Source organism: Pelophylax lessonae (genome assembly GCF_965119305.1).
Source record: "Pelophylax lessonae genome assembly, chromosome: 9".
Lineage (NCBI taxonomy): Eukaryota > Metazoa > Chordata > Amphibia > Anura > Ranidae > Pelophylax > Pelophylax lessonae.
Window position 1 is genome coordinate 271,377,033 of NC_138776.1, and position 12,580 is coordinate 271,389,612.

At 44.9% G+C, this 12,580-nt stretch overlaps 2 protein-coding genes across 2 annotated transcripts in view; both read right to left on the reverse strand.

The window, feature by feature from the left end:
- The window catches only part of LOC309564465 (uncharacterized protein), a gene marked incomplete at both ends in the record, with an annotated part of 1,172,539 nt that overhangs the window by 495,172 nt on the left and 664,787 nt on the right, over positions 1-12,580 (reverse strand). Inside the window, 1 exon segment of the mRNA XM_082269095.1 lies at positions 5,182-5,496. Within this exon segment, the coding sequence (XP_082125221.1) occupies positions 5,182-5,496 (315 nt within the window).
- The window catches only part of LOC309562896 (uncharacterized protein), a 142,653-nt gene that overhangs the window by 104,291 nt on the left and 25,782 nt on the right, over positions 1-12,580 (reverse strand). The gene's annotated exons all lie outside the window — the stretch shown is intronic.

Sequence of the window (12,580 nt, forward strand, 5' to 3'; positions counted from 1 at the left end):
GCAGCTTCTCACATCAGAGCACCGTCCCAGCAGGTGAATAATCAAACAGACCCTGCCATATAGATGTAGAGCCCTCCTAGGTAGGTGCTAGAATGAGTGGATATAGTTTTTGGTTTCTCTGCCTAACAGGGACACAGCTCATGCTGTCTTGATGATTCATACTGATCCAATAGCCATGGAGTATATTGGACAGTGGGTGGAAACCTGGCAGATGAGAGCATGGATGTCTGTACAGCCCTGGCCAATTAGAAAGGGATGTGCCCCAAGGCATGCTGGGTACCTGCATTTATATCTGAAGAGCACATGGGCTCGTAGTCAGTCCAGTCTACCTCTAGGGAGAGAGGTCTAAGTGGGGAGGGGGCTGCTGCCTCTCCCTTGCAGAGGCTGCCATGTGGCCTCGGGTGGGTGACCTAAAACATTGAAGTTGTAACCCATTGGTCCTTACGAGGGCTGACTGAGGGAGGATGTCTGCGGATCGTGTCTGATACTACTGAGGAAGGCTGCTCTGTGTGCTCCCGGAGCCTTGTGAGTATAGACCCCCCCACAAGGGATCCTTGGGACTTGTGCTGTTAGATCCTCCTTTGGGTGTTAGAAGTCAGTTACTGGGTGCAAGCTAAAGGAGACACTGGCTAGTGTCTTGAAGAGGCAAGGTTCTCTTCAGCTACAAAGGGACTTGTTCATCCCATACAGGTGCTTTATGGTCCCCTCAGATGATCTGCGATATAGTTATATTGACAGAGATGTCCTCACCTGTGAACAGTTATTTGGAGTATCCTACTAAATCCCTTCTCTTATCCAAAAAAAATGGGAAACTACAGATGTTCACAAGGAACCACTGTCATATGTGTGGACTTTAAGGGCACAGCATGAGACAGATAACACAGCTGCAAAAATGGGAGACAAACAGCGCATGCCAACCTCGAGTAGTAGTAACGTATTATTGTAAGGCACACAATACAAGACTTTTATCCAGCTCAGGACACCGCTACTGCCAGCTCTTCCGTCCGCTTCTTCCTCCTGTCTCCCCACCGACTGCCTACGTACCAGACCTCAGTGCGCTTGCACACCGGTCCGCCGACTATCTCAGCTGCTCAAGTGCGCCAGAGCCTCGGTTGAGGCTACACTCAGTTGTGGACGGGAGTGTGAAGGGGTGTGAAGGGACCTGAAGAAGGAGGCTCCGCCTTCAAAACGCGTAGTCATGGCAATCACTTTGCAGTGCTGAATCCCTTCACACCCCTTCAAACTCCCGTCCACAACCAAGTGTAGCCTCGGCTGAGGCTCTGGCGCACTTGCACAGCTGAGATAGTCGGCGGACTGGTGCGCAAGCACACTGAGGTCTGGTACGTAGGCACTCGGCGGGGAGACTGGAGGAAGAAGCAGACGGAAGAGCTGGCAGTAGCGGTGTCCCGAGCTGGATGAAAGCTGCAGGGTGGACCGTAGGCCACCCAGGAGGGAGAGGAGGAGAAGGCTCTTGCAGATGTGCCTGTCATTAAAAATGGAAAATGTGAGTGCAATTGAATAGTCTTGTATTGTGTGTCTTACAATAAAACGTTACTACTCGAGGTCGGCGTGCGCTGTTTGTCTCCCATTTTTGCAGCTGTGTTTTTGATCAAGTCCACCACCCAGTGGATAATAGGAGGAGCTGCAACGACCACAAACTGCTATACGCACACCACAGCAAGCTGGGACTGTATAGAGGATCAGCGCCTTTTTTCTGGTGATATTTCACATATTGTGTGTGGATTGTTGTCTATGAGACAGATAACAACTACATAGATTTAGCCTAAAATAAGATTTATTGATTTATCTAAAACCAGATCTCCATAAAATGAGGAAACTGGCCCCAAACTGAGCTCAGCTCGTACACAGGAGATCAATGTCTCCTACTAATTTCCCTCATGTACATCATACATATATAAGGATAAGTTGTTATATATCATAAGGTTCGTGTAGGTATAGATATTTTCTCTGTTCACTGGTCTATGCGTTTCGCACAAGGCTTCTTCAGGACTATGAAGATGTACAGACAGTTTTCTCTTATAAACAGACTCGATATTAGTGTTTCATACACATAGAACATAATCTGAAATTTATGTACATCATAATAAACACAAACATGACTTACTAGCACACGGCCTTCCTTCCAACCCCCAACAAATTACCCGACCTGGGGCGGACACAGGGGGGAAAATCAGACCAAAATGTGTTGTATATATAGGTATCTGTCCTGATGATCCTAGGTACAAGATAAAATATATATGTGTAGTAGTGGGAGGAGTAATTACATTCTATATTCTATATCTATTCATACAGAAAGGAGGAAGGATAATCACCTTATGAGGATAGCAGGTTGGTATACACCGGATGGAGTTTATACTCCCATAATATGTGGGTGTCTCTCTCTATAGGGGTCACCTAGGTATATGATCAATGCCCATCTTTTTTATGACTCATAGTTAGTGTACTCTTATCTTTAATAATGTAGGTTTCAGCCTACCTGTAGGTTAGGTATATCGCTTGGATATACTTACCGCCCCTTACCTATGTAAGAAATGTCAAATGGAGGAGGAGCCTGCAGTAGTTATTTTTTAATAAAGGATTTTTCAAAAATTGTGTGTGTGTTCTTATTATTTTTTGACACTTTTTTGGTGAATAGGTACGGGTAATATGTTCCAGATACTCATTCACATGGGGGGCGGGATCTGGGGGCCCCCTTGGCAAAGCCCCCTGCCTGCAGACCCCCACAAGCACAGGCCACGGTTGTGGGGAAGAGGTCCTTGTCTCCATCAACATGGGGACAAGGTGCTTTGGGGTGGGGTGGGGGGGGGACAGAGCTTCTCCAAAGCACCCATCCTCCCCTGTTGGAGGACATGTGGCTTGGTATGGTAAAGGAGGGGGGGCCTCACTCGTCCCTCCCACTTTCCTGACCTGCTGGGCTGCATGCTGGGATAAAGGGTCTGGTATGGATTTTAGGGGAGAACCCACGCTGTTTTTTTTTTACATTTTGGTCCCCGAAGGGTCTGGTAAGGACTGGGGGGAGGGGGACCACGCTGTTTTTTTTCTATTGCTGGCACTCTTTTCTTTCCATTCATCTGTCAGTGAGGAAGCCCGCTGACAGCTGATGAGTCATGGTTGGTAAGGATGTGGGCAGCCAGCTTCCTGGCTTGCTGCTTAACAACCAGCTACTTCTTCACACAGAATTTGCATCGATGGATCGTTTTATTTGGACTGATCCGAATTCGAATCGTTCTGAAAAGTTGGATTTCGTTAGAAAATGAATAAACCAAACAAATTTTAACAGATTTCAACGAAATTCGTTTCAATTTAATTTCATTTGGATATATCGGAATCTAGAAATAACTAAAAATTTGTCAGAATTTGTATTCGCAACAAAACGAATTTCACGTGTCTAACACTTAATGGCCACCCACTAACAGCTGGGCTCCCAGCCAATGCAAATGGCCGCCGATGGTAGGGCCCACTCTCCAGGCATGGATTCTCTACATATGTGTCCCATAACACCACCCCGCTGATAGCTGGGGACTCAATGACCACTCGGGACATCCTGGAAGACTTCTGGATACCAAAGGAAGCTCCTGACATCCCGCACAGCTGCCCAGCACCAGACCCGCCCACCAATACTTCCAATAGGTAGGAAAACTTCATACAAAAATGGTCCTATAAGTGAGGAGGACAAAAAAGGAACCCAGCCATTGGCTTATCCTGAACATTTATGGGGGTGGGGTCTTATGGGGGAGGAACGAGGGCGGGGCTACCCAAACGTATGCAGCCATGGACATCTGTCAGGAAAGCACATTATGGCCACTAGATGGAACTGACCATTATAGGAAACCCCAATTCACCATGACTGGGGGAATGCGGGTCACATTTCATCAACACATTTATAACAACCAGATCTGTAAGTGTTTGTGAAATCTTCCCGCACAAAATGTACTCAGCCAATGAAAGGTAAGAACTCCATTTTTATTTTTCTCCTGCTATCAATGGCCAACACGGGACAACACTTCATCCATGTCTTTGGTGATCTCTGATCTCCTTATGAAGTGTTTCTTACCTGAGGAAGATCAGCCATGGAGTATATCTGAGGTGTATATCAGGGTGTGCTTCTTCCCCACATGTCCACCAACATTCATATAGAAGACATTTCCCGCACTCAAGGCACTAATACACCCCCAGGGTTGTGTGGGACCCCTGATGTACAGGAAGACAGGATGTCAGTGAGGAACAATTCCCTCACTCAGGACAGGAAAGTGGCTTCTCCCTCATGTGAGATCTCTGATGTCTGTAAAGATTGCACTTCTGTGTAAAACATTTCCCGCACTCAGGACAGGAATACGGCTTCTCACCAGTGTGCAATCTCTGATGTGTGGACAGATTGGACTTCACTGAAAAACATTTCCCGCACTCAGGACAGGAATACGACTTCTTCCCAGTGTGAGATCTCTGATGTGTGGAAAGATACGACTTCTCTGTAAAACATTTCCCGCACTCAGGACAGGAATACGGCTTTTCCCCCATGTGACATCTCTGATGTCTGTAAAGATTGCACTTGTGTGCAAAACATTTCCCACACTCAGGACAGGAATATGGCTTCTCCCCCGTGTGAGATCGCTGATGTGTGGAAAGAGCAGACTTCACTGAAAAACATTTCCCGCACTCAGGACAGGAATATGGCTTCTCCCCCGTGTGAGATCTCTGATGTGTGGAAAGAGCGGACTTCTGTGAAAAAAATTTCCCGCACTCAGGACAGGAATGTGAATTCTGCCCCGTGTGAGATCTCTGATGTCTGTAAAGATGGCACTTGTGTGCAAAACATTTCCCGCACTCAGGACAGGAATATGGCTTCTCCCCCGTGTGAGATCTCTGATGAGTGGAAAGCTCAGACTTCTGTGAAAAACATTTCCCACACTCAGAACAGGAATACGGCTTCTCACCCGTGTGAGTTCTCTGATGTTTGGAAAGATCAAACTTGTGTGAAAAACATTTCCCGCACTCAGGGCAGGAATACGGCTTCTCACCAGTGTGAAATCTCTGATGTGTGTAAAGAGTGGACTTATCTGAAAAACATATCCCGCACTCAGAACAGGAATACGGCTTCTCACCCGTGTGAGTTCTCTGATGTGTGGAAAGATGGGACTTCTTTGAAAAACATTTTCCACACTCAGAACAGGAATACGGCTTCTCACCAGTGTGCAATCTCTGATGTGTGTAAAGAGTGGACTTATCTGAAAAACATATCCCGCACTCAGAACAGGAATACGGCTTCTCACCCGTGTGAGTTCTCTGATGTTTGGAAAGATGGGACTTCCTTGAAAAACATTTTCCACACTCAGAACAGGAATACGGCTTCTCACCAGTGTGCAATCTCTGATGTGTGTAAAGAGTGGACTTATCTGAAAAACATTTCCCGCACTCAGAACAGGAATACGGCTTCTCACCTGTGTGCGATCTCTGATGTGTGGAAAGAGTGGAATTCTCTGAAAAACATTTCCCACACTTAGAACAGGAATACGGCTTCTCACCAGTGTGAGATCTCTGATGTCTGTAAAGACTGGACTTATCTGAAAAACATTTCCCGCACTCAGGACAGGAATACGGCTTCTCACCGGTGTGAGATCTTTTATGCACATTAAGATTGCCTTTCCAATGGAAACTCTTCCCACACTCAGCACAGGAGAACCTTTTATCCTTTGTAAGGACGGCACCGTCCCTCACAGTCTGAGGTTCCTCAGGATAAGAGGAATACGATGGTCCGGCACTGTCCCTCACAGTCTGAGGTTCCTCAGGATAAGAGGAATACGATGGTCCGGCACTGTCCCTCACAGTCTGAGGTTCCTCAGGATAAGAGGAATACGATGGTCCATCTACACTGTGTGGTGCCGGATGGACATTTGAGGTAGCCGGGTTTTCTCCTGGACTATACTGTGTGATGTCCTCATCTTCTACTTTACAGTCTGGAGACAAAGTGAGACAATCCTCTGAGGTTTTCCTCATCTCCCGTCCATCTACTAAAATAGAAATATAAAGATTATTACTAGACATCAGCAGATTGGTTTCCCTACACCGAGACTCCGCCCACATCAGACAGCTTTGTCTCTGAGGATCTTACAATTCCCCCCTCAAGGTAACTAGTAAATGGGTCCTCTGATCTCCTACCAGTTCATTTCTTTATTCATGGACCTTAGTCAGAGAGTGAGGAAACAACGAGAACTGTCTTTTATAGGAGTGATAGTGATGAGGGGATTATAGGACGAGTGTCCCCTCCCCCTCTATCACTCATTGCCATCTTCCCAACACAAAAAGTCCCGCACTTCCTTATTTAGTCCATGATTTAGTCATGAATAACAGCGGGGCTGAGCCCCCCAGAGGTCAGAGAGTGAGGATGGGGGAGAACAACCAAGATGAAGACTGGACTGATCCTGAAGACCACCATCATTGGGTTACTGACTCCTCCCTCATTATTACTTTCTGTTTAAGGTTCCAAAGTTGGAGGATGTTATAAATCCCGTATAATAATACCTCTGTGGACTCAGATGTAAGTGGGGGACTCTGGACTCTGATGTAAGGGGGCGGACTCTGTGGGCTCTGATGTAAGGGGGCGGACTCTGTGGACTCTGATGTAAGGGGGGGGAAACTCTGTGGACTCCGATGTAAGGGGGGGGGTAGGAAACTCTGTGGACTCCAATGTAAGGGGGGGAACCTTCAAGGTTTCTTGCACCAGGGCCGGGCCCTTCATGGTTTCTTGCACCAGGGCCGGGGCCTTCATGGTTTCTTGCACCAGGGCCTTGAAGGTTCTAATTATGTCTAGGTATGTGTAATGTACAACAGAGTATATAGTCCAGGGGTCAGGAGTACGTAATGTACAACATAGAGTATATAGTGCAGGGGTCAGGAGTATGTAATGTACAACATAGAGTATATAGTGCAGGGGTCAGGAGTATGTAATGTACAACATAGAGTATATAGTGCAGGGGTCAGGAGTATGTAATGTACAACATAGAGTATATAGTGTAGGGGTCAGGACTCATTATATTTGTGTTCAGTAATCAGTTGCAGAGGTCCCACACCGCCGCCTCCCATCTCCTGAGACTGCACTCAGTGACTTGGGTGTAAGACTATACAGACATATCCCTCCACCCGGCACAGCCAGCAAATAACAGAGCAAGTAACCCCGGGAGAATTGTTCTGTCAGGGATCTTGCTAGACCTGGGCATGGGGCAGAAGACTCAAGGTACATACCCCAGGGGTCTAGGCTGAGCAACGTCTATGGTGAATATCAACATTTTACTGCCAGCTGAACCCCAGAATCTCCATAAATCCAGTCTAGAGACATAAATTGTGTCTGCAGCACAGAGAAGGAAGATTATCCGAGAGAAATACAGGAATACAGGACGGGGAACACAGCTCAGGAAAGTGACCAGGGGATTACAGGCTGATATCACCCAGTCCCCACCCTACTCTGGACCAATCAGTGAGCAGTATGGGTGGAGGAATGGATTTAGTGTTAATGACCGACCTGTGCTGATCTCTGTAGGAGTGTCCTCCTCTATAAATGTCCCCGTTATTCCATCCTCCTCCATAGATTGCCGATCATCCCTCACATACGTCTCTTCTTCTTCTGCTTTAACCTCAAATTCTATATCGATTGGATCTCCACTCTAAACCAAGAAAATGAGAGAGAATATCATCTGTAAAATAGAAGATTTAATATTGTGACATCACATAAACAAAAAATCCAAACATTGCCTTCACAAGTCCGTGTTCTAGAAGCTCTGTCCCACCAACCTTGTAACATTGAGGGATGGTGTGACCTTCCTGTGTGGAATCCCGGGAATACAGAGGATGGGGACATCTCTCTGGTGGGTTTCTGTAGCTGGATGACTCCACCATGGTGTCCTGGTACAGATATTTGTGTATTTCCTCTATGACCCCATCCTCATCATCCTCCTCTTTTATCTCTTCTTTAACCTTAACTTTAGAATCTCTCAGGCTTCCACTCTGAATATATAATAAAAATGACATCAATGGTAACAATGCAGATAATGTACAGATCCTAATGATACTATCAGTGATTGTTCCTCATCTACCTGATGATGGCGAGGGATGGTGTGACCTTCCTGTGTGGAATCCCGGGAATACAGAGGACGGGGACATCTCTCTGGTGGGTTCCTGGTATTAGGTGGCTCCATCATATCCTTGTGTCCTTCTGAAAACTCCTCCATCACTCCATACTCCTCATCCTCCTCTTTATACTCCTCTTTACCAACAATATTATCCCCGAGATTTCCCCTCTGAATATATAATAAAACATTCATTGTAACAAATATTCTTGTGTATAAATCATAACTACCAATAATTGTCAATCATCTACCTGATGATGGTGAGGGATGGTGTGACCTTCCTGTGTGGAATCCCGGGAATACAGAGGACGGGGACATCTCTCTGGTGGGTTCCCATTACTGGATCCATCTGTAGGAAACACACACACTGACTGAATACATTGTTTCTATGTGTTTATCAGATGATGGGGCATCTAGGTGGAGCCTCCGTACTGCTCTCTCCTTTACAATAAAGTCTCCTCTTACCCGGTGATGTGAGGGGCGGCTGATTCTCCATCATGACGTCCTTGTAGAGATCCTTGTGTCCTTCTAAATACTCCCACTCCTCCATGGAGAAATAGACAGTGACATCCTGACACCTTATAGGAACCTGACACACACAATGATACAGTCACCATCCAGACACATCCCTTGTGTTGAACCTTCACAGACATCAGAAATAGTTATTATCCCTCAATATATCTACATAAAGATTATAAAATACAAAAGTATGCCTTATAAATCCACCACTTTAAAAAAAAAAACATCCTGTAATATCTTATAATCCGTTAGTATATAGACTGCTAAGGTGAGAAGATGATTGGTGGGAAAGGTGACAAATCTCCAAAATGAAGAGAATGTTCCAGCCCCGTAAGTTGGGAAATGTTCTGATCCTGAAGGTGTTAATCTAGGTTTCCACACTATATATGTGTGTATCATCATCTGCTGGAGATAAAAAAGGTGACTATGGAGGAAGAGGACGGACATGGGGGGGGGGGGGGGGAATTACTGGGTGTAAATAGAAAATAAGATCTTTTTTTTTTTTTTTTTTTTTTTTTTTAATTTAATTTTTATTGGAATTTTAAGTTAACATTTTCAACAATAACATTTACAATTATTTGTTACTTCTGACTCATTGCTTGGTACATGTAACAACAGTTAGGAAAATGAAGAAAATTATGAGAATTACAGGAGTACCGGGTAACAGTTAAATGAGAAAAAACAATTAAAAGATATATATATATATATATATATATATATATATATATATATATAAAAAAAAAAAAAAAAAAGATTAAATAAAACACAGCATACCAAAACCGCCTACCCCTAATAGGAACTATCTGTAAGCAGATTTGGTTACCGTGTACTAATGTTTATTAGGGATGGGACATTATTACCAATTGATCTGAGCTATATTCAGCGTTTCGTCAACGACTTTGTCGCGTCGGGCGGGCTACGGAACCACGCCCCTGACGACGTCATTGTTGACGAAACGCCGCGTCGGGCGGGCTACGGAACGTGTGACTTCATTGCGCTGGAGGACGCAGCGGCCATCTTCTTGGAAGGAAAAAACCCACACTGTTTATACGCTGAGGCCATCCTGATAGAATGTGAGTGTATTTTATTATTTAATAAAGCACTACTTCAATTTAACTTACTGCACTATGAGCCTTTTCACTATTTTTGGGGCCATATGAGGATCTGTGACTCATCTGCTATTCATGTTCCTGAGAACTTATGGAGATCTGTGGTTAAGTTTGGATGAACCAGCGTGGAGATTATTTATCTGGTGCAGTCTTATCAGCCTGACGGTAAGGGTCAGTGTGTTTGGTGACATCTGGTGGTGGTGATATGTTTAACCCAGCAATACCATTTTGGAATCAGACATTTGCTGATTTAAACCGAATAGGACTACACACAGATTTTTTTGGAACTTTTATACGCTTGTTCTCTAGCACTGCACCTATTACTTTATATAATTACGTTGGACTGGTTGGGAGATTCGGTAGATTTCCACATACTAGCAATAGTAAAGCCTCGTACACACGCAACGATTATCGGCCGACCGATCAGCCATCTTTTGTCCAGTGTTGTTGTGTTGGTTGAAATGTGCTCTAGACTGCACACAAATTTTAACGGCCAACAAAAACCAACTTCAGAAGTGATGTCATGTTCTGGTTTACTTTCCGTGTGTTTTTTCTTCTCTGAGCATGCCCAGTCTTGCTCATCTGGATTTTTGTCTGCCGAAATCTGTACTGACTGACGAAAAATCGGCCTTTCTGTTGACGGCCAACAAAAATTTTATAGCATGCACACCAGATTTTGTTCGGCCAAAAAGTCGGAGTCGGTTGTCGGAAGCATCATACTAACAAGCCGAAAATCGGCCGATCGGATGTTGGCCGAAAATTCACGGCCAACTATCGATGCGTGTGTACGAGGCTTAAGTCTTGCAGCTATCAGAATGTGTGCTACTATAGTTCTATAACATATAGGGTATAAATCTAGGTCTATTCCCAATAGTGCCATCGCAGGTGTCAGTTCTGTCAGGTTACCGGTTATTTCGGCTATAAGTGAGGAAATAGCTTTCCAAAAATGTTTAAATTCTTGCAGGCCCAGAGAGTGTGGTGAAGATTTCCTGTTACTTCATTACATCTTACAGGTGTCAGGTACCATCTGTTTCGAATTTTTTGTGAATTATCCCAATGCTCAATGCATGAGGATGCTTTATTATTAATCAATAATGCTTTTTGCCATTGTTCCCACGTAAAATTTTGTGAGAGATCCTTTTCCCATTTAGTCATATTAGGATTTTTATTATTGGAAAAGGAAAGTAGATTAAAGAATAGTTTTATTCCTTTCTTTTTTTGTGAATTTTGGCCTGTAAAAAATTGCCATATTTCCGTGGGAATATCAATATTATCATTGAGTTTTCAGATCTTTTAGTCGGGCGTATTTCCTTAGTTTATCCTCCACAACATTCCTGAGATGCAACGGAAGGTTATTATAATAATGGTAACCTTGATTTATCCACTCTTCGGCCGATAATCTTATTTTATAGTAGTCTATTATTCTTGTAGGTAATGCTACTTTCGAGTATATGTTTCCAGTTTTAGTTTTGGATAGGATATGCTTCCATGCTAATAGTGTTGTTTTGATAGAAAGAAAGTTGGGTATGACTATTTTTTTGGGTATTATAATTTTAGCCATAGAAAGGGCAAATGGATCGCGTCCTTTAGTGATCTCTTTTTCAATGTTTGTCCATAGTTTGTCCTCATGATAGGAGAACCAGAATTTCATTTGGTCTAATAGTGATGCATAGTAGTAATTTTTTATATCTGGCAGACCCATTCCTCCTAAGGCTTTGGGAGTAGTTAATATTGAGAATGCTACTCTGGGTTTTAGGGCTGCCACGACGCGTCGACTACAAAAAATCGTCGACGTGTGTGAAAGGCGTCGACGCGTCAACGCGTGAAGTCACATGCTCCCTGGCCGGCCGCAGCGCCGCTTGAAGCGTTGCCGGCCGGGTGAAATCCCCAGCCGGGCTCCGTCCACACCGATGTCGGAGACAAGAGGTGAGCGCTGACCGTCTCCAGCACCCCCGTACTCCGCCACAGCTTCTGCCGCAACACATTCGCCATCCTCCCCGATCATCCAGGTACTTAGAGATGTCACATGTGCGGCGCTACACCGGCTTGTAATGGTCTGTACTAGGTGGGAGGGCTTACTGAGGGGTCTGTACTGGGAGGGGGGCTTACTAAGTGGTCTGTACAGTACAGACCACTTAGTAAGCCCCCCTCCCAGTACAGACCCCTCAGTAAGCCCTCCCACCTAGTACAGACCCCTTAGTAAGCCCCCCTCCCAGTGCAGACCCCCTCAGTAACAGACTGTGGGAGGGCTTACTGAGGGGTCTATACTGGGAGGGGGGCTTACTAAGTGGTCTGTACTAGGTGGGAGGGCTTACTGAGGGGTCTGCACTGGGAGGGGGGGCTTACTAAGTGGTCTGTACTAGGTGGGAGGGCTTACTGAGGGGTCTGTACTGGGAGGGGGGCTTACTAAGTGGTCTGTACTAGGTGGGAGGGCTTATTGTGGGGTCTGTACTGGGAGGGGGGCTTACTAAGTGGTCTGTACTAGGTGGGAGGGCTTACTGTGGGGTCTGTACTGGGAGGGGGCTTACTGAGGGGTCTGTACTGGGAGAGGGCTTACTGAGGGGTCTGTATTAATTACAGGATTAATTAGCTAATCAAAAAAACACTCAATTAAGCAAAAAAAATAAAATAAAAATAATCGTTAGATTAGTCAACTAATCATAAAAATAATCGATAGATTAGTCGACAGACAAATTAATCGTTAGTAGCAGCCCTACTGGGTTTTTTCTTATTCCATATAAAATGTTTTAATTTAATATTCATCTGCGTGAAAAATTTGGGGGGGTATCAGGGGGTATCTAAAGCAGAGGA